This window comes from Micropterus salmoides, unplaced genomic scaffold (assembly GCF_014851395.1).
Source record: "Micropterus salmoides isolate LMB-PRFRI ecotype aquatic unplaced genomic scaffold, ASM1485139v1 Ms_hic_scaffold_22, whole genome shotgun sequence".
NCBI classification, from domain to species: Eukaryota; Metazoa; Chordata; class Actinopteri; order Centrarchiformes; family Centrarchidae; genus Micropterus; species Micropterus salmoides.
The window spans coordinates 25,223,554-25,245,556 of record NW_024041373.1 but is presented as its reverse complement, the minus strand read 5'-3'; the positions used below and the strand labels follow the sequence as shown (position 1 = coordinate 25,245,556).

The following is a 22,003-nucleotide window of genomic DNA, read 5'->3' as shown; positions in this document are numbered from 1 at the left end:
TACACAACACACACACACACACACACACAGACTGGTACACACACATAAGCAAACATTCTATAGTCACACAAAAGTATTCACACTCACATGCACACAGTAGGGGTTAATGTCCCATCTCTTCGGATCTGTTTGTCGTAACAATTCAAGCTGGTGAAAACTGAAACGACGTTTTTTTTTTTTGATGGAGGTCATTGGAGAGTTATGCATTTTTCTTTGTTTGCCATGACTTCATTTTCACAACATTTTCAAAATGCTCTGTATGCATCAGACGTGTACGACAAATTTAAAATTATGTAGCCTATAGAATACAAAACAACGCTTACTGTGTCTTATCAGCTGCATCAGAAAATTTGGTTTATTCCTGGTTTTATTTATATTTGATGTGATAAATAAAACCACCCACCAGACAGAGCTGTCATATGTGCTTACTTTTAAATATCAAGGTAATTTGTAATTTATTGATTTAAAGAGACCCAAATAAGATACCGTAGCTTAACAGAAAACGTAAAGTAAAAATACAGACGGCAACAGTTCAATCAGAAGAGACTTCATTAAGAGTGAAGAAATCATTTTATTGACGTGAATAGTCTGGCGATTAGATCCCATCGCGATGTCATGGATGGTGAAGTAGGATACCCCCCTGATAGAGTGTAGACACTGGTGGAGGTCGTGAAGGGATGAAGAGAATGGCTGAGATCTGGATGAGCAGAGGAGCAGGCTTCTAGTGAGCTCAGACCGGGCGCTGGAAGTGATGAAATGCAGGTGAATGGGGTGGAGGAGGGTCGCCACAATTCGGACTGAAATGACAAGTGACAGCAGCAGAGAGGGGACCACATTTAAAGTTTGACAGCATTGACATGATTGGCTCATGGAGATCGTAACACAATCTGGTTGGTTTAACTTAAAGAGTAATTGCCCATAGTCAACTGATTAAAAGAAAGCAGGAGACTTTAACTGCAGGCCGATGTTGAATCTTAGTTGAAACTACATTTCTTTAATTTTATAGTCTCTGGCAAACATCCATCCATTGTCAACTGCTTCTCCTGCGTACAGGGTCGCAGGGGTCGCCAGTCCATCGCAGGGCCACACAGACAAACAACCAGTCACACTCACCTAAGGTGAATTTAAGGTCACCAATCAACCTAGTCCACGTGTCTTTGGATGGTGGGAGGAAGCCGGAGCACCTGGAGAGAACCCATGTAGACACGGGGAGAACATGCAAACTCCACGCAGAAGGCCCGGGGCAACCGGGGTTAGAACCCACAACCTTGTTGCTGTGAGGCAACAATGCTAACCACTGCACCGTGCCACCCTCTGGCAAACATACTTTAGCAAAATCAGACAATATACTTACATTAGCCAAGGACAGGTGAAGAGCTTTAGAGATACATAACTCACATAGAGAGCGGACTGACAGCAGGGACAGCTGGATGGTTCTGCTTTTTAGACAACAAAACAAACACCAAATCATACATATGCAACTCAGTAGGATGTGTTAAAAATATTAAATTGTTTGGTGGGATGAAGCAGGACACCTACACAGTTTGCCTGAGGCAGCCAGGCAGAACAGCCTAAATCTGTTCTGTTAGGCTCTGTTGTGGAATTTGCATCTTGAGGATGGTACATCCTGGCAGTAACATCTTTAAGGCATCTGTTGACCAGGTCATCAAGTCAATATACAACTTCACCGAAAGAAGAAAAGTTTACAAGTTGGTTTCTATTTCTCCATTTTGTTCTGTGTCATTTTAGCTATGAGTAAAAAGAAAATGACATAGGAATTACAGAGGTATCTATGAGGATTGTTAGCTGTTGCTTAGCCTCATCTGTTTGATCACTCCCTGCGTCTTTGTATGTTACTCCAACACATTCTCATTCCATATTTTTAACATGTGGTTAATGTTGCGAAATGGTCTCAGTTTGATTAGGTTTAGGCATCAAAAGTACTTGCTGTGGATGGTTTACATTGGAGTTAGTTGAAAGCCCAGGGTGTCTCATAGACGCTGAAGGGTACTGCGTGAAATACTGAAGCTTTGACTCCCTGGGATGATAACGGGCTAGTTACTCTAGAACAAGTTGAGATAAAAATGGTAGAATTAATTTGTAACTGACCCATGGTCAGATAGCTTGTATCTGCGAGTGTAACGTTAGTGTTTGTGGAAATGGAAGCGGTAGCAACGGAAAGCCCAGCGAAGCTGTTAAGAGTAATAAAAAAATAGATAAGGAGCAGAAAGAAGTAGCTGCAATAAAAAATGTCCCTAATAAGTAGCTCAAAAAAGCAAGAAATGAAGAGGAGGATGTCAAGCTAGCCAGTGTTAGCTTGGAAGTATCGTCTACTCTACCAGCTACGCTCAGCCTCAGTAAGTTAACGTTAGCTAACTTTAGCAAAGAAACGGAAAAAGACAGAGAGGACGCTGGTCAGCAAACAGAACGAGGTAACTACACCTCAGGCTCAACGGCAGTGGCAGGCACCATCATCTGCACTATGGATTGATTACAGAGAGCATCTCAAAGGCATTTCAGCCTTTCAGAATCTGGCGGCTAACTGTCCAGCATCACAGAGGGGTAACGAGGAAAGACATGCTATGATATTATTATTACATAGTTACCGTCCACCAAAAACATATATAGCTTTGCTTGTTGCTAGCTGGACTTTGAGGACTTGATCGGCCACTGTGCGAAGAAAAAGACAAGAACATAAGAACTTCTAAAGGTGAGACCTGTTATGCTATCTGTGAATATTTTTTGCTGAGTTTATATGCTGTTTGCATAACATGTGTATTGCGTCATTATGGTGTGATAACTGCCATAAACCTGAGTAAGAGTTAGTTTGTCAAGTGCAGTATATGTTGGCTTTTGGAGTGTATGAAGTTACCCAGCTCACTTAGTGACAGTTCTTTTGCAAACTGCACCCAGCAGTGTTGTGGTATGACGTTGTATCTTCAGTCAGTCATGTGTCAGAATTATTAGTGTGCTTTCTGCTTGGGTAATTTTCAGTGAACACTATTTTGCCATAGTCTTGAGCCATACAATGCCTTGAGATTAATTTATTTTATAATTGTACTGTGATTTGTGATTGAGATGGCAGTACTTGGTTTATTGAACTGGACAGGCAGACTTGCTGCCCGCTCAGCTGGACCAATCATTCAACTTTTCACCAATATGTGTGTGATTTGACATGCTATCTTGGCTGGAAGTTAAAATAGCCTGATTAAGGTGGGCCTGAGCATTGTGTGTGTGTGTCTGTGCGTGTTCGTGGAGTCTGTCTGGTGGGGCAAAGGTTCTATCAGGTGCCTATAGTTTGCTGGATGTCAATAGCTTTGTTATCAAGAGTGTGGGTGTTAGGAATGGGGAAGCTTCAGTGCCCAGGAGCCCCTAGGGGTACTAATCTGGCCTTGCTTGTTGCTGTAAGTCCTCCCAGTGAAACAGCAAAATATGATGTTTGTCCAAGGGCGTCACATTGTGTTGAAAAGTGATGGGGACATAAGGGTTCAGATTCAGGGTGTGGTGATACACTTGGGTCACAAGAAGTGACTATGCACAAGAAGACTAGACAATTTGTAACACTAGTTTGAAAAAATAAGATATGCTGAAATATGAGCAGCAAGTTTGGTCCTCCCCAGAAAATTGGAGCATTAAACACTTAATTTCCTGCATTCTGGAGACAGTTTCTGCTCCCATTTATGGTGAAATGTCTGTATTTATATAGAGGGAAACAAAATTCAGCTGGCAGGTGACAATTCATAAATATATTTTGGACAATGCAAATTTGTTTTTTAATGAATTTGTCTGTGCCTCCCAGAAGCGTTACAAATCAATGTGAAAAAATAAGTCTATTAGGTTTAGGCACAACAATGATGGTTCGGGAAATATTGTTTGGTTTGGGTTGAAAAACACTTTATTAAGGTTAGAGGAGCTTCATTGTCAAGGTTATAATAAAACGTATGTAGTTTTGAGGCACTTGCTGAACCGACTGATGCTTTTATTTCTCTTGGGAGGACAGTCTCGAATTTCCATCATTTTCCATCACCACAAATGGACCCATTAAAGCACAGACAGCTAAAGCTAGCTAAAAAAATTTAACATCTAGTGGGAATCAGTGCTAACCTTAGCAATCTGAAAGTGGAAGCTAATTATCCTAGCTTCCATTTCCCGTGTGGAATACAAGCACACTCTAACAACGTGATGGGTCCTCTAATCACATGCATGAGATTGGATATTTCAATACAGCTGTGTCTGTTTTGAATTTGATATAAAATCCCAGTATGTGAAACTGGAAATGATGCCACAACACAGTGAGGAAGTCTGTAAAGCTTTAAACCATTTCAATCACTGTGCTGAAATGTACAGACTGACATTTACATAAAGCAATTTCTAACAGCCTTTTACGTGATGGTGTGGCTATTAACATGTGTTGCAGTGTGACTAATGAATCATGCTACAGGTATACTGAATTTATTTAGTGATAGGCTTGTGCAGTAATAAGCAGGGAAACCATTGTTCTTAGGCATATCAGGTGGGAGGAGAGTATTCTGAAGTGAAGCTGCTCCTCCCTATTTCTAATAAGATATAAGAGTCTTACATGTTAAAATTGTTATCTGTGACAGAATTTTTAAATTTAGTTTAAATGCATGTTATGCATTTACAAACCCATTTACCCAACCAGGTCCTTGTAATAATACATTTAACCTTGGATTCATGAAGTAGAATCTAGGCAAGACAAGGCAAGTGTATTTGCACAGTGTCGCACCTTTCAACAACAAGGCAATTCAAAGTGCTTTATATTAGACGTAAAAGACATTAAGATAAAAATGAGAGAAAAAAAATTACAGTCTATTACTTTACCTGTTTTTGTTCAGCTTTGTTGTCCTTGTCCTTAGCTGTATATTTCTCTAAGTACATTGAGAGCAATAAAAAAACAGTCTAATTCCTTGTACATGTACACATACTTGGCCAGTAAAGCTGATTCTGATAAAAAATTACAGTGCATTTACAGTGCAGTGCTAGATCTGAATAAACAGCCCCACATTTAATTTAATAAAAGGCAGTTGCACACAGAAAAGTCTTAAGCCCTGATTTAAAAGAGCTGAGAGTTTTCTGGGAGTGTGTTCCTGATATGTGGTGCATAAAAACTGAATGCTGCTTTTCCATGTGTACTTCTGACCGTGGGGACAGAAAGTAGACTTTTCCTAGATGAGAGGTCTGGGCGGTTCATAGCGGAGCAGCAGATCACAGATGTATTTTGGCTTTAAACCATTCAGTGCGTTATAAATCAACAATAGCATTTTAAAGTCCGTTATTTGACAAACAGGAAATCTGTGTAAAGATCTTTGTAAAATCTTTCTATAGGATTAGGATAGGATCACCATGGTACATGGATAAGAATGTAGGAGGGACAAATGTTTCTGTTTAAGCCATTTGTTGCCATTATGCACACATTAAGAGCAATAGGAGATGATGAGGCTTGACGGTTATGTTTTTTTTTTCATCACACACAACCAAAGGTGTAAGTCTACATCTGGATCACAGAGATGGAGGGCCCTCACGTGTGGTTTGTGTTGCTGCCAGCCAGAACAAAGGGAATGGGTGGAGCTTATAAAGTAGACCATTGATTAGGAGTGAGTGAGATCAGGTGAGATTGGGTAGGCAGAGGGTTGCTGAATAGTATGGCTCAGTTCTACGATCTTAGTGAGGACTCTAGCAGCAGTGTTCTGAATCAGCTGCAGTTTCTGATTGACATGTAAAGACAGAGTTACAGTAGTCAAACATAATGAGGATAAACGCATGAGTGCAAGTTTTTCTAAAGCCTGCTGAGACATAAGTCTTTTATTCTACATATATTCTTATGGCTATATTAGGCTGATTTTGTAAGTGTTTATTGTGGCTATTTGAAATTTAGTCCATGACCACACCCAGATCTGGTTTGATTTGTGGTGTTTAACGTCTGAAGCTGAGCAGTGACTTATAATCGATCTTCTTCTGCTCCAAAAACCGTTATTTCAGTTTTTATCTTTGTTTAAAAGGGTGGGGTATGAAATTCTAATCCAATACATGTCTTTTTGTCATCTCTGTAAATGGAAAACAAAGTGGCTCGAACTGAGTTGCTGTGATGTTAGCTATAGTAGCAGGAGCTGGTTGCCTGGCTCTGGGTAGCGTCTCCTTCTCTGTACATGTTAACTTCACAGCTAGTGACAGTTAGCTAACCCACTACTTAGCTAACATTAGTTACATTGCTTGCTGTGTCGCTATTCCCTCATGGTATTTGTCATATATCCCGAATATGATTTGTTGATGAATGAACTTACTCAGTGCTTATATGGTACCATAGTCACCTGATGATGTGATATGTGTCACTTTAATAATTATGAGATGTTTTGTTGTGTTATATAATCTGGAGTTATCGATCGAAACAAAGTTGTCCCTTTCATTAAAATAGGAATAAAACCAGTTCAGCCCCTTTCCAGAAAGTCCCACACAGTTTTCTAGCCTCTCTTGTAATATATGCCGAATGCAGCACTGAGATCTAATCAAACTAAAAGTGAAATCTTTTTCACTGTTTGTGTTTAAGTGGATGTCATTCAAGACCTTAACAAGAGCAGTCTCAGTGCTGTGGTTTGATCAAAATCCTGATTGGAAAACATCAAAATAATTGTTTAGTGCCTGGAAGGTGTTCAGATGTTTCATTTTGCTTTAAGTAGAGAGGTTTGATATGGGCCTGTAATTGTCCAATAGTGAGTTGTCCAGACTTTTTAATAACTGCAGTTAGAAGAGCCTTTTGGAAATAGTGAAGAAAAGTGTATATTTTATATAAAAAGTATATTTGCAGAAACTCTGATGCCATGCAGTTAATAAAGCCTGTAGATAGAATATCAAGGCAGCAGGAGGAGGATTTCAGTTCCAACCAGAACTACACAGTCAAAGTCAATGCACATGATAGACAACAGTTCAGCAAAGTCATCAAACAGGTTTGCAAAACATTTAGGTGGCCTGTAGATGTTTAAAAAGAGGCATTCAACTGAAGAGCAACACATTCAAAGGAAGCAGTCTCTAGTCATTTATTTATCCTTTTCCTTTTGATTTGTATAATTAAATATTTTAATTTCCCTTGGATAACTTTTTTTTTTATTGGGGGTTTCTATAAGTAAATATTGTGCTCTCAATAGGCTACATGTTAGCATGTTGATGTGGATCAAATGATTTATTAAGGCCACATGGAGGATTTTGGCGCCTTGTCTGGACCACTTCAGTTTTTCATCCTTATGTCTGTCTTTGTCATATGGCTTGCCTAAATATTCCACTGCACTTGTCAATACTCTGTATCTAGTAGGCAGGGTCTGTTCCCCACCCCAAATTCTACATGTGATGATGCAAGCACCGGCCAAATGGCAGCAAGAAAGACTCATTTTAGCCTCACGATGTGATATAATTCTGATATAATTCTCTTTGCCAGATAAGAATGTGAGATTTTGAAACCAGGAAAACTGCAGCTTTTCTTGCTATTGTTCTACAGTCTCATCAGATAAAGTATTATGGGAGGAAGAAGATGCTGTCTTTTAGTATGGGGAATTGATTGAGATACTGCAGAAATGTGATGTGGTCTTTTAAAGCGCTATGTGATAATTAGGCATAATACCAACAGAGTATCAGATTTTACAAATGCAGTCTACTGCTCTTTTAATAACACAAGTATGTGCACAGATACACAGATAACAATGAGTGGAATGGTAGCCTAATTGTTGCAATGAAAGGTAACATGGAGTTAGCATGTTTGACGAAAAGATGAAGGGACAACAAAAACACTGTAATTAATGCTTGAAGAAGGTAGAAATTTATTTCTAATTGTCAAAAAACAAAAAAGAGAAAAGTAAATATGAAGGGAAAATGTATGATTAAAAGGAGAAACTCACCAAGTCAGTTTGATGCTGCTCTTCTTACTTTTAACAAAGTAAAGCTATACTATAGAAACTGAGTTTTAATAACGGTTCTTTATTTTTTACACTGCAAATAAAGTGGAAAATGTGTGAAAATCTGCAACTGTTGACATTTGAACAGTTTAGCATGTAGACAAAAACCAACATAATGTTACAAAAATGCTTGGTTTTTCCTTACTGTATCAACATGGTTTTTATAATTTCCATTCATTAAAAAGAACGAAAATTGGACCTCTTCTTGTACCTTGTACTACAGTTTCTTGACAGTGAGTGGACAATTCGATGTACCATTAGAATTATAAATTTTAGGGTGTTCATCTAAGATAAAAGCTTTGTGACATCAAACGGTCCCTTCACTCCAAGGTCAGTGGCACTCAAAGCATTAAAAACTGACATTTGAAAAAACTATCCCCAAAACACTGTACACTGTTCACTGTAGAGTGTGTGGACTATCCTGACTAATTGGGGTATTGTTTCTGGAAAGATACTTTGATGTTTAGTTTTCAGTGCGCCATTAATTAAATGCAATTTACAACCACTGTTTTGGTGAGTGGGGAAAGCATGTTTGTTGTTATTTAGATAAACTGCCCCTTTAAAATTAGAAGCACTACCAGATGTACAGACAAAATAACCTTGTAGACTTTAAATCTGAAGATTGAAAGCTCCATCATATTACCAGTTAGCAGCCTTTATTAGCACTTTGATATGTGTATTTTTAGAGCAACATGAGACAACTAACTGGGCTTCACCCCAGGATGACCCATCTTTATTGAGTTATTTCATGTTTTCTCTACCCTCTGAATATTCTGCATTGTAGGTGTTGATGATGAAAGGGGCCCCTTCAGGCAGATATAACACTGTAAAACAAATCTGTCATGCTAGACATTTGCCTCTTTCTGTCTGTCTCTCTCTCAGTCCTCCAGTCCTTGATATTCAGATCCCAGGGGTCTGCTTCTAGTCAAACCACCAGTGGGGGAATATCACCCGTTTCCTTACATGTGTGGAGCGAGGATGCAATTTTTAGTGCCAAAGTGTTTTTTAGGAAAGTAGGCCAAGAGCATGAGGATTTTTTAAAAGACAGAATGACAGAGAGACACAGAGGGGGAGAGGAAATGAGATGTGTAAACAAGAGAGTTTCCATCAAATTTGTGACGTTTTGTTTTTTTCTTGGCGGGACAACTGTCACTCTTGTACACGTCGCCTTGTTTTACTGAAAGAAAACAGACAACAGACATGAGGACAAACTCTTTCTCTTTGATATTTCCTTACTTGTTCATTTTCTCTGCATATGTACATCACTGTCTCTACCCAATTTAACGCGATAAAAATTAACTAAATTTAAAGGTCATGGTTTTCAAAAAATAATATAAACCTCAAAGTGGTTTACGTTAAGTATCATGTACAATACGTATCACTTGTAATCTAGATACAAATACATAACTCAGAGTAGTAATTATAGTATTGTAAATACGGAGTAGAATAATGTTGGTGAAATATTTAAGCAGTTCATTTTCAGTCACTGTCCCTCAGGCCTTTTCGGTCTCTTTAGTGTGTAACTGTCATCACAGTCACTATAGTCTCTCCCTTATCTGTCTAAAATGACAGTTTTACACACACACACACACACACACACACACACACACAATCACACTTTCAGACAGTGAAAGATTTTTGCTGAAGTTAGATGTTAGTTCTTTGTCAAAAACAAGATGAGACTTAGGAAAAGTGTAGTTCACTGGGGAAACAAAGAAAAAAATACAAGTGAACAGACAGAAATAAGGTACCATGAGGTGATAAAATACAATTCAAGAAGACTGGTTTGACTACTGTAATAGACACTGAACGGCAGTTTATAATCGCAAGAGGCAGGATGTTACAACCCTGAAAACTTTCCATGGCGTACAAAAAAATATTCTACCATGAATGTGAGCTTGCAAGTATGTCATTAGCCAGCTTATTGCATTTGCGTAATTGCAAGACGACCCTGCGTCCTTGAGCACGTTCACAAAACAAACTAAATAGGTACTCGTAAAAACATCGTTAGCGGCATCAGTTGTCAAGAACTCCTGACTAAAAGTTACCTTTAACCAAGTAGTTTTAGGGGCTTAAACTGTTCCTTAACCATAGAGGAGATTGATCATGATTCTTTTTTGGAAAGACCATTTGTAATGGTTTTGATAAACAGTGACAACGCTTTTGTCTTTCAGTTTGTAGAACAAATCACACCACTGAAAGATACTATACAGCTACTGTGATAGGGGAAAATGATTTAAAGTAAATGTTGACTTTTGTCCTGTTGTTAGGCAGTACTATTCCCAGCTGTAATGAAAATATTGCATGTAGAGTGGAACGGCAACTGCAAATAACAAGAGCGCGAACAGAGCAAACAGAGAAAGTGAGAAGACAGAGAGAGAGAGAGAGAGAGAGAGAGAGAGAGAGGGAGTGGGACTGCTGTAGCCACAGGAGAGGTTTCATTTAAAAACACACAGCCGGCTTTCCTGTCCAATTCGCCAAATTACTGACGGCTGACTCTCCCCCTGAAGAGAAGAGGAGGGGGCTGAGATAGATGGACTGTGTGTGTGTGTGTGTGTGTGTGTGGCGGGGCGTCCGACTCATCTCATTTAAAAGAGATCTCTCTCTCTCTCACACACACTCATCCGCTGAAGTCAGCCCTCTGAAATATTTACTAGCCTCATGTGGGGAAATCTCTACGGATTATCCCCAATAACCTGTTTAACTTAATCCTTATCTCACACACATGAATAATAAATCCACCCCCCCCCACTCTCTGTCTCTGTCTCTCTCTCTCTCAGAAGGACTCAGAAGTAACGCCTCTCTCACCTTATTCTGCATCACCCTCCCTCCCTTCTTCACTCTCACACACTCACTCCATCTGCTTCATGAACATGAGCCGGCTGCTTTCTCTGCCTCTCCGAGCGTCTTTGAGCTGTTTTGACATATGCGCTCCCTCACTGCTTCTCTGCCTCTTTCTTTTTTCTGTCTTTCCACCAATCCCATACCTCTCCATCGTTTCCCCCTCCAGGACAGGAAAAGGAGCGGTAGCAGGGAGCACCAGCGAGGAAAACTGACCACAATAACAGGAAGAGGAAGTGGGCAGTGACCTGTATGAGGACTGTGGTCTGACAGCTGTGGTTCAACACTTTTGGCCACTGGATGAGAAAACCACATCAGAGGCGACAGGACGAAAAAGAGCGAGAGAGACTCAAAACTTGTCGGACTCCTGAGGAAAAACCTTGATACCCCAAGAAGGGAAAACAGGGTGATAAAGACATTTTGGGATGAAATAAACTTTAGAGCTGGAGCAACTGCCTTGGTTTTTCCTGTTTGAGGAAAAAAACCAACAGAGGAAGAGACACCTGAAATTTCCACGAGAGTGATATCTCAGTGAATACCTTCATTTCTTGCACTGGAAATCCAACTCTGGGATACATTTTCATTCAAGAGGCATCGACCCATACTTCATCATCACAGACTTATCCTATTATCTGGTCCACAGACCAGAAAAGGATTTGCACAGAAGCCTGGTAAAAAATCAAGCCGAGAGATATCCCTGCCTGTACAACAACACCTGCTGCTCTTTCAACATTAGTAAACCAGCAGCCAAAAAGAAGAGAGTGTGACAGCGAGGAAGAGACTTAGTTGAATCAGGAGGTGGTTTTGAGCCTACAGCCACCTACCAGCCACTAATTTCTACCAAAACCTGACACATATTAAAAAAGTAACCCCATTGCGGATGAACAAGAGTGCACCTTGAAGAATTTGGGCTTCCTTTTGCATCAAAACAAAGGTTGGATCTTTCTTGTCTTGGACTTCCTATCTGTGTGGTAAGTTTTCTTTTGCTATCTTAGGTTTGGGAAAATTGAAAAGGATATACTGATGGCACAATTATGTTGTGTGTGTGTGTGTGTGCGCGCACGTACCTAGATAACAAGTATGTGAGTAGGTGCTAAACTATAGAAGAAACAAATGTACAGATAGATACATCCACAGCTTTCCTGTTCAGCAAATGGGAGTGTGAATATACATTTCCTTCTAATTTAAAAGCAGTGTATAGCAGCATAGCCAGAAATTGTTAAGCAGATCCTTTGAAAGTGCTCCAGGCTACTTTCCCAGTCACTCCAGGGTGAAATGCTTTTGAATACTGGTCAACATGTCTCATAGAAGGTACCGAAATAACTTGAAATGATGGATATAACCCCTTTAAGGACAGCCACCGTCACTGTTCACATATGCTATGCCAATGATCTTGGACAGCTCGGTGTAGATTTGAATGCTGTAATTGAGCGCTGTTCCCCCCCCAGAGGCTGGGCTGTCATTCTTGAAGACAGATGGCTGTGACCATTAAGACAATACAGGATGATCTGTGGACAGAGCAGGAAAAAGAAATTAAAAGCAAATTGAATTCATCAGGAGGTCTTCAGCTGTTCATTTTGAATAGTTCTACACATTCTGCAACTGTCAACTTGATGTCAAGTTAGTGAGGCTATAAAGGACTGATGATAATGATAATATTTCCAAAGTAGCAAAGTCTTGTCAGTTGAGTGGTGTCATTTTGTCAGCTGAAGACTTCCCTGCTTTACATACACAATTTGTAAAATATCTCATTTTTCATCAGTTTATGCCCAACAATACAAGAAGAGTGGGCTAAACAACACCTTACAATACAATCTAAATGAAACCAACTATCCTGGTGATGACAATTTTTGTTAAGACACTGTTTTAGATGTTATCAGGTAATTTCTGATACTGTAGTTCGTAATGTGGTTGTCATGGATTCCATTACACGGTCAAGTGTTTCTGTTATTTAGTCTACATTCTTCAAGTGAGAATAGTTACTCGGCAGTGGTGGATTTTCTCTGTGGATCTGGATCCATGGCCCGGAGTGACAGAGGTTTGATTTGGTTGTTATGTCAAAAGCCGTTGATGCAAATAAACCCAGTGGTCTAATTCCTGGAGAGGGAACTATCAGGGAAAATCCTTTGGGTGCCATCTGGGAGACTTCAACCTCCCACACACACACACACACACACACACACACAAACACATACAAGATTCATGATTAGAGCCATTCATTCATTCAGATATATGTCAGAATGGTTGACAAGATGTCCAGCTGTGGCAATGTTAGCTCAGCTGAAGTCACTGATTACAACTGAAAGACCCAGTTGGGGTTTTATTTTCAGTGACTGACCTGTGTTCTGCATTTTACAGAATATACCGCACCACACTTATATCACGCTCTGTATCTGAAGATGTTTTAATTTTATTTTTAAAAAATCTGATTTTACATCCCATTCCTAAGGAATGGATCTGTAGGGACATATAATCATCCAAGATCGAAAAGTATATCTGACATTTCAGAAAGCAGTACAACAACATGTCAATGCATAAAAAATGAAATGAAAATGTGCTGAAATTTATAGGGATTTGGGTTGAATATACTTGAAGACTCAATATGGAGATTGTGAGGCTTTCAGATGCTGCTAAATGGCCTGATTGGACAGATTTTTAAAACATTAACAAAAGCCAATCAATGCCACCTGCAGTTGTGATGTGTTGGGGATGGAGACTGTAACAAAAGAGAAATAATAAGCAATAAATGTAACTATTTTAGCAATATGTAAATGGATTATATGATTATTATCATTCAGATCATTCAGTATGTTTTGTATGGACAGGAAAATTTTAATCCCTCACAGTTGGGTTTCTTTTCTCCAGTACCCCCAAACATTTAAACTATTTGGAAATTTCACCTTCAGCAGAGACAGGGGCTGACAGCTGAGCCAAAACCAACGTGGATAACATGCTTAGCTTTAAATAATTTTCAGATGTTGTAATGTCAGTTTTAGAACTGTCTGACATCATTAATAACCAGTTCACTTTAATAAAATCGGATTGTCTGATTGTGAAAGAAAATACAATTAACTAGAAAATGCATGAACACCAATCAAAGCATGAATACACTGGCAGTGTCAGTGAGGACACAGTGTGTGTGTGTGTGTGTGTGTGTGTGTGTGTGTGTGTGTGTGTGTGTGTGTGTGTGTGTGTGTGTGTGTGTGAGTAGTAGCAGTTCCTGGTATGACTCTCTGGCAGACAGATTGTTAGAGGCTGCTCTGTGATTAAACCTGTTTTAATCCCTACACACACAAAAGTATTCAGCAGTCCGACACCACAGATTTGAGGTGGTGAAATCACTTCCTGTTCCAGATATAGCCTACACAAATAAACAAACTCCAGATATGAGGGTAGTAAAAATAGACTAAAGTAAGCTAAATGGTGTCAAAGACATACTTTTGAGATGTTAGAGATTTTTATGTAAACAAAACTTCATGACTGAAACACCACTAGTGCTCATAGGGACTGGGGCTGATGTGTTCATAAGAAAGTGTTGAAGTGTGACAGGATGCACAAAAGCTGTTTTGTTGTTCTTACTAGCTGCAGGCCAAAATCAGTGAAGTTTGACCCCTGGATGGCTCTCCAGACTCCAAGTTAACAGGTTTTCCCTCTGGGGAGCATTAGCAAATGCCATGGCAGTCAGCCTGTTCCAGTATGTAGCAGGCTAACTTGTGTGCAAGTACACATTTTCATATAATGGTGGTGCTAGAGAAAAGGTCATGTGATCATCAAAGTCAACAGGGTTTATCCTCTGGGGACCAATATCCTTAACAAACATTGTGGAAATCCGGCCAGTATTTATCTCCTTTAATATTCTTTTCTTCTTAAATTTTGGTCCAAAAGAGATACTTTAAGAATGTCCATAATGGAAAAGATTCATCCTCTGGGGACCATGAAGAAGCTCAATACATCATATTAAAATCTGCATGGAATTTGGTATGTCTTATGCAAATTTAGATTATGTGTCCTCAGCATGCTAATGGTGATATTGTAAGTTCAGGGGGTTGCCAAGATCGTGAGGAATCATCCACTGGGTACGGTAAATATCCATAGCCAATCCACATACATCACATCATGGCAAACTGGCCAATTTATTTGGCTCTGGACTGAAATGTTGGACAGACAGATGGCCAGATGGACAGACTCACCAACTGACACTCCATTCATGTTTAGACAGAAATATGCCATCTTGTCAAGTTAAAGGACAGAGGGGTCGTGATTTTGTTCTATTCATTCATTCAGATTGTTAGCGAGTGAAATATTCATCTCATCAACGTCCTTTTCAGTCAACACGTTTTTTTTTCATGTCAATCAATGAAATATGTCCATTTTTAGAGCTGTAATTTCTGTAAGTTGACTTACAGCAACATTTATATTTGTATCAGTCAATTCATGCTTGTTGCCAGAAAGAGCTGAATATTTCTGTCTTTAAACCACATAAACAACATAACCAGACTTGTGCATTAACTTCAACGACCCTTCAGCAAGCGCAAGGATTATGAAGTCTTGTTGACTCGTTTCTTTGCTTTAGCCTTTGGTTGACTGAAACTAGGTCAGACCTGACTGCCAGTCACAAAACATCCAGGAGAATGACAACTGTATCTCTGCTCCTCCGTCACACTCACACGCACTCTCTTGCCTGCGGACAATGTACAGATGTAATTACAGATATTCCTGGATGTTATTTATTCTTCATACCTCTGAAAGATGCCTTTGATAAATGATTCCATAAATAACTTTGTATAATCCTGAAGTGAGATTTGCATGCATCTTCTTGATCCTACTCAAGACTCCTCTTGCTTAACATTAGTATGTATACCTTCTACTGATTTAAAAGTAACACCAAAGTATTTAAAAGTAAACTGGAGTTAAATTGCAATTAAAAAAACATGTTAAAGGTATATTGATGTGTTTGTCCTCCGCACCATCTTATAAGGTGCTAAATCTGCTTTTAAGGTGAGGTAGAGAGTGACAGGGATGAAAAAGAAGAGAGGTGAAGGAGAAAAGGTGAGAAAAGGGAAAAGGAGGGATGATAGACAGGAGACAGAAATAGACTGTGAAAAACAAGATGGAGTTTTCACCTTGAGAGATGCAACAAGAGAGAAGTGGAGACATCTGAGAGGAAAGAAATGATTTAAAGAACAAGCAAGAAAGAGACAGAAAGAAAAGAAAAAACAAGAGGAAGGAAAAGAGAGACCAAAGGTGTGTGACAACAAGAGATAGAAAAACCAACACAATGAATGAGAAAAAGACAGTGTGACACAAACAGAAACAAAGTGAACAGCAGACACACTTGCAGGCAGCAGCAGCAGCTGAATACCAGGAAGGGTGTGTCCACTCACTAATGACGACCCTTCATTAACAGACCCTTACGGCATTCCCAGAAGGCATTGTGTTTACCCTTCCTGTTGCTGATAAAACGGGAGGAGTAAGACACTGCTCACTGAAGAAGGAAATGCAGTTTTAAAAAATGCCCTTTTAGGGAAAATGCCCCCAATGGATTTGTCATCACAGAAATAATTGTGTTTGTGGAGGTCAGTCATAGGATGTGATTATATATTTGTGAGTAAGTTGTTATATGTGAGGAAAAGTCTATGTTCGGAGTCTCACGTATCTCAAGTATTTTTGGCTTCTTTGTGTGAAATATTTTCTCTATAATATCTCAGGACAGCTAAATGCCCAATTTACCGAAACATGTTCTACCATTAATCTATTAGAAATAGTATTGCCACAGCAAATGTGTGATGAAGTTCTGGGTGTTATTTTTGTTAAAATTATATTGTAGATAAATTTCTATGCCCATTGGTGATATGAAACTCAATACAGCTTTTAATCGAGTTATATCGACTTGTGTTCATATGTCCCATTTGATTAGGCAAACCATCAACAACATGAGCAGTAATATAACTAAAAACAAACAGATGTCAAACCACAGACAGCAAATCAATTAAAATGTCTGATTCACTGACTTAATTTAAGATTTTGATCAGATGAACAACTGGTGCAAGAATTTATCCATCACATCTCATTAATGACTTCTGAATCTGAAAAATGCTTCCAATCTCTTGCCTTGGTTATCTCTTGCCACAACCTTGCTCACACTAAATACAGTAGGATAGGGCCAAAAAGAAAACAACAATTAAATGTTTTACTTCTAATACCAACTATCTTAAACACACTTTAATGAGTCTCAATCAGATGTCTATGAAGATTCTCAGTCATCCAGGTCATAGTTATCCAACGAAGGTTAAAGTCAAGGGCAACTGGACTTGGTTGAAGATACTGGAAGACGTTTCGTCCCTCATCCAAAGGACATCCAAAGTAGTCCTTTGGAAGAGGGACGAAACGTCTTCCAGTATCTTCAACCAAGTCCAGTTGCCCTTGACTTTTTGGAGACCTATGTTTTTTTTAAGGCACTTTGTGAGAACACATGAGTTAGACAACTCAACTTTCATAAATACAGTACATCACTCTATGTACACAGCAGGGTGTGATTGCTTTGTTTGTCCAGAACATGTTGAGAGGAAGGATATGGGTTGACACGCAGTAAAAGCTAAGCTGGGTAAGAAGGACTCTGGTCTTGGTCTTAAACAGTAGCCATATCTCACTGTGACTTGTTAGGGTTTAGGAAAGAGTGGAATGTTTGAAGAAACCATATTCACTCAATTATCATTAACTTATGTAATAAAAAGCACTGAATGGAAATGGACAAGATTCAGCAGCATTAGAGTTAACTGAACTCAACTATTCGAAGACATATAAAAAGAAGATTTTACAGCTGAACGAGCTCAAATACATACACAACTGATGTCAGAATGAAGACGGAAAGAAATTATCATTCAAGATATTGCGTTTTGAGAAAGTGAGTTTATTAGGAGAGACCAAAGACAGTTAACTGTAAGATTAGAATATGACATATCAGTTTTATTTATGTGAAATTTAATATTTTATCTATAAAATACAAATTTAATCAAAGTTAAAATGAGAACTATCTTTTCATTGCTCTTCCACTTCCTTACATCCTAGTTTCCCGTTGTCAGGATGGTTTTTCCCACACGGAGGTCAATGGTAGAAGCAACATAGGCAGCTGCCAAGGGTTCGATTGGCACTACCCTCTTATACCCCTTATTCTCAGAGTCATAACTAAGACAAAAATGCACATACAGCCATGACACATGTAATGGAAAGGTGTGACATACATCAATATATAAAGAGTTCAGTGCAAATTGATGAGTGTTGCTTTGAAATAATGACGTGGAAAAAAGTGTTGGAGTAAGAGCAGCAAGTGAGATTTAAGTATTAGAAGGAAAAATATTTTGTCATTGGTATTATGATTTTATTAAGTTGTCTCTGCTTTCTGTTAATTACCATAGGGTCCAACAGATATTTTCTGGCACTAAACATATGTCTGTAACCACTCACACTTCCATTCAGAAGTCCACAGAAAATTGCAATAAAAGATGATGCACTTCTGTTTAATTAATTTAGTCCTAAAAGAAAACTAAACAAAGAAATACACAAGAGGAAAAATAAAACCCAAACAAAATGATGTGAACTAAAGGCCAAACAACACTGTTGAGTCTTTGTTTGAGATGATTTGTGGGGAGCCGTGTGAAGAGGTCAGGGGAGGTCAACAGAATACGAGATTAGGCCATTAGAGGGAGAAGATTTTGTGCCAGTATAATCCCCTCATCATAATCTCTCTTTCACCCTCCCTGCTGCTAATGGCTGGAAGACAATAAAATGCACTAATCTGTCTACTGGCATTGCACAGGGCTGCATTGAGATATCTACTGGAGTACAGAGCACATATAGACTAAAATGTTTTGAAGATTATTTCCCTGGCATTTCTGCTTTATTAGATAGGGCCCGGTGGGGGGAGACAGTAACCATGGGGGAGACAGAGAGACAGACAGAGAGGGTGAGACCGTAAGAAAGAACAGAAGGAAAAGCTGCTAAGTTTACTTGACTGCTGGTGTTTATGCGCCTTATACATTTATATTTTGGTTAAATAGTGCTAAAGTGCCTTGCAGGCAGGAGCAAGTGATGCAAGGCCGTGTAACGTCTCGTAATCAGTCAAAAGCCATAAATCCGACAAGGTTTGGTTTAATTTTTAAAGGTGATTTTACCAAATTTCAGCTTTAACATGAGTTCTACATTTTGGTTTAGGCAATTCAGTCTGTTTTGGTTGAGGAAATGAATATTTTGAATCATTTGTGTGTTACGGTGCATATCATGTGAGTGATGTTCATGATGTAACACACCACAGATGTTGTGAGAAATCTTTTAAGTAGTTAGGCAGTGAGACAGCCTTATTTCTGTCTGAGATCTTAAAGTTTGGACTCTAACTGGTTTGATGCACATTTTTGGCTTGTCATTTAAGTTAACTTCCCAACATTGTGCGATATTATAAAAAATACAGTTGAGTAAATGTCTGTTGTGAGATTGGCTTGATTTTGTTAGTGTTTGTCAGTGGGTTCATCACTTTGGTCTGGACAGAAATATCTCAACAACTACAGGGTGAATTGCCATAAATTTTGTACAGACCTTCATGGTCCCCTGAGGATGAATCCTAATGACTTTGGTGATCCCCTGACTTTTCCTATAGCGCCACCAGCAGGTTGATGTTTGTGGTTTAGAGTCTTTTGTCTCGACAACTGTTGAATCAATAACTTTAATGCACACATCATGTTCAGATCATGTCATGTTCATTGTGAACTTTGGTGATCTCCTCTAGTGCCATGATCATGTCAAAACAAAATGTCCACTTTGTTTATATATTATATTGGTTTTCTTTACAATGAACACTATGGCCTTTTATTTCGCCGCATGGTGTTGAGACAAAAAATATTACTGCCTTAAAAATAGGTTCTGTGTTCGTGTGTACTTGTTGCTATAGGTAAAGCTGAGAAGACAAAATACACTTTTACAATTACAATTACAATTACAATTATAAATCCATAAGTTTGGAGGCATGTGTGATGAATATTTTTTGACATATTGCTTTAAATGATGTGCAAAAACTGACCTTATCATTTAATCCTAGATTTTAAGAACTTGAATCAGCAACGGGTCCACACACTGTAGCTCCCCTAAGTGCAATATATTTGCACATCCACTGGTGACATCAGCAGCAAAGCCCACACTGTTCTATACCCAAATCCTCTCTTTTCTCCCCTACAATTTGAAAATTTGGTAAAAAAGAAACACCAATCAAAAATTCGAAATGTCAAACAGTCCCTTTATGGAAAATGGCATTTCTAATGGCTGATAAAGACAGGCATCCTAAGTGGTTTTAATGTCAGCTCCCCTCTCCGTCTCTGTCTGTCTGTCTCTTTCTGCGTCTGTCTCTCCCTCATGCTACGCCAGTGGGTCAGGACCTAAAATGGGTCACAAGCCTATGTTTAATAGATCCCCATATGACCACGGTAGTGATATGCCTCAGCCCAGGTCCCATGATGAGAGGCTAAATGTTTCATTTGGGTCCCAGGCTGAAAAGGTTTAAGAGCCCTGGTCCTAAATGATAGCTAGACCTCGAGCTCAGCGTCGGACTATAAGGGGACAGTGAGTCCTTGGCCTTCACTCTGAGTCTCACCCTGGCACAGTGAAGGGGTCTGTCCACGGCTGATAAGTGGTTTTAATGTGATCTCCTCTCTCTTCTTTTTTGCTCCCTCTATCCTCTCTCATTTCCTCTCCCTCCGTATTCCTCTCTGCTTCCTCACATCGCTTATTCTGGTCTCTTCTTCTTCCTTCTCTCACCCTCATTCATTCTTTTACCCCTCTTTTCACTCATTCCTCCCCCTCTTCTTGTCCTTATCACTTTTTGCCCTAGATGATGGCTTGGCTCCAACTGTGGTCCATGGGGCTAATGGCCACGATGGCTTTGTCCGTCTCTCTTGCTGGCACGGAAGATTCTGGCCTTGCTGTGGTAGAAGAAGAGAAGCAAGGCCCTGTTGAGATTGTGAAGAAGGAGTCTCATCCTGTCCTATTCAGGCAGAAGAGGGAATGGATTTGGAACTCTCTTTATGTGGAGGAGGAGAAACCTGCACCCATCGCCTACAAGATAGGACAGGTAGGTTAACATCAGCGTTTTGACCTCACTGTCCAAAACCCACACTTAAAACAATTGAAGAAAATATCCTCTTCATGTTTCTTCCATAGCTTAGTTTTTACATTTTCTACTTCCCATGGCTGTCTGAAGGAAAGGCAGATGTGTATATTTGTCACTTTAATTCAGTTTGATACTGTAGCATGCCGAGAATCTGGGGCATTTACTTGTTGCTAACCAGCTCTTTGAGGAACATCTGAGCAATTTTGCTGAAAAGAAGAAATTAGCTGGAAGGCTGTTGAGTCCTCACCCTAGCAGGATAAAAACCCTGAAACTATAAGACAGTCAACCGTGTTTCTTTTTTCCTTTCACAGCTCAAATCGAGCCAGACAGTGGAGGCAAAGAGCTTTAAAATAGAAGGTGAAGGAGCAAACGACATCTTCACTGTGGATCATAAAGGTGACCTGTTTGTCACCAGATCTCTGGACAGAGAGGAGAAGAACACCTACCATTTAACTGCCAGGATGTATGATGGGAACAACAAGTTGATAGAGGACTCTGGAGAATTTGTTGTCCAGGTGACGGATATCAATGACAACAGCCCCGTTTTCCCCATAACATATAATGGATCCATTAGGGAGAGATCCTCAATAGGTGAGTATGGTTACTACCAGAATCATTTTAAGATCATTAGCAGCTGATAGCCAGTTGAAAATTTGCTCACGTTTCTTGAACGTGTGATGAAATTTTGAGATGTGGGTAAATTAAGGTCTTGTACAGCCCTATATAACATATTATGTTTTAAATTATATAGGTCCACAACATCAATGTGTTCCAACCAGCCCATACTATAGGTGAAGACATGTGACATGTTGTCAAGACCATAAATGAAACAAATCCTTGCAGGACAAAGTTTCTATTGCTGCAAGTGTGTGTTTGAAATTGACCGTCCAATGATAGTTTAGATTAAAAATAGACTACACTGTGAAATGTCTGGGGAAAATGAAACATAATGTCAACGCCTGTCACAATCATTAGTGCATTCTTCTGTGAAGAAAGGCGCATTGGTGACTTAAATACCACAATCTTAGCACATAATCATAATGCATTA

General features: G+C 39.3%; 1 protein-coding gene and 1 long non-coding RNA gene across 2 annotated transcripts in view; one reads left to right on the top strand and one right to left on the bottom strand.

The window, feature by feature from the left end:
* Nucleotides 1-567: 567 nt before the first annotated feature.
* On the bottom strand, nt 568-10,875 carry LOC119916972. The gene is made up of 4 exons (XR_005447194.1): nt 10,770-10,875; nt 1,540-1,651; nt 1,355-1,439; nt 568-797 (listed from the first exon to the last, which is right to left on the bottom strand). It is a non-coding gene; the product is annotated as an uncharacterized LOC119916972 (long non-coding RNA).
* Nucleotides 10,818-22,003, top strand: part of cdh5 (cadherin 5) — a 35,819-nt gene continuing 24,633 nt past the window's right edge. The window contains exons 1-3 of the mRNA XM_038736980.1: nt 10,818-11,773; nt 20,677-20,916; nt 21,267-21,546. Coding sequence (XP_038592908.1) covers nt 20,677-20,916; nt 21,267-21,546 — 520 coding nt within the window. The 5' untranslated portion in view covers nt 10,818-11,773. The remainder of the gene's footprint in view (nt 11,774-20,676; nt 20,917-21,266; nt 21,547-22,003) is intronic.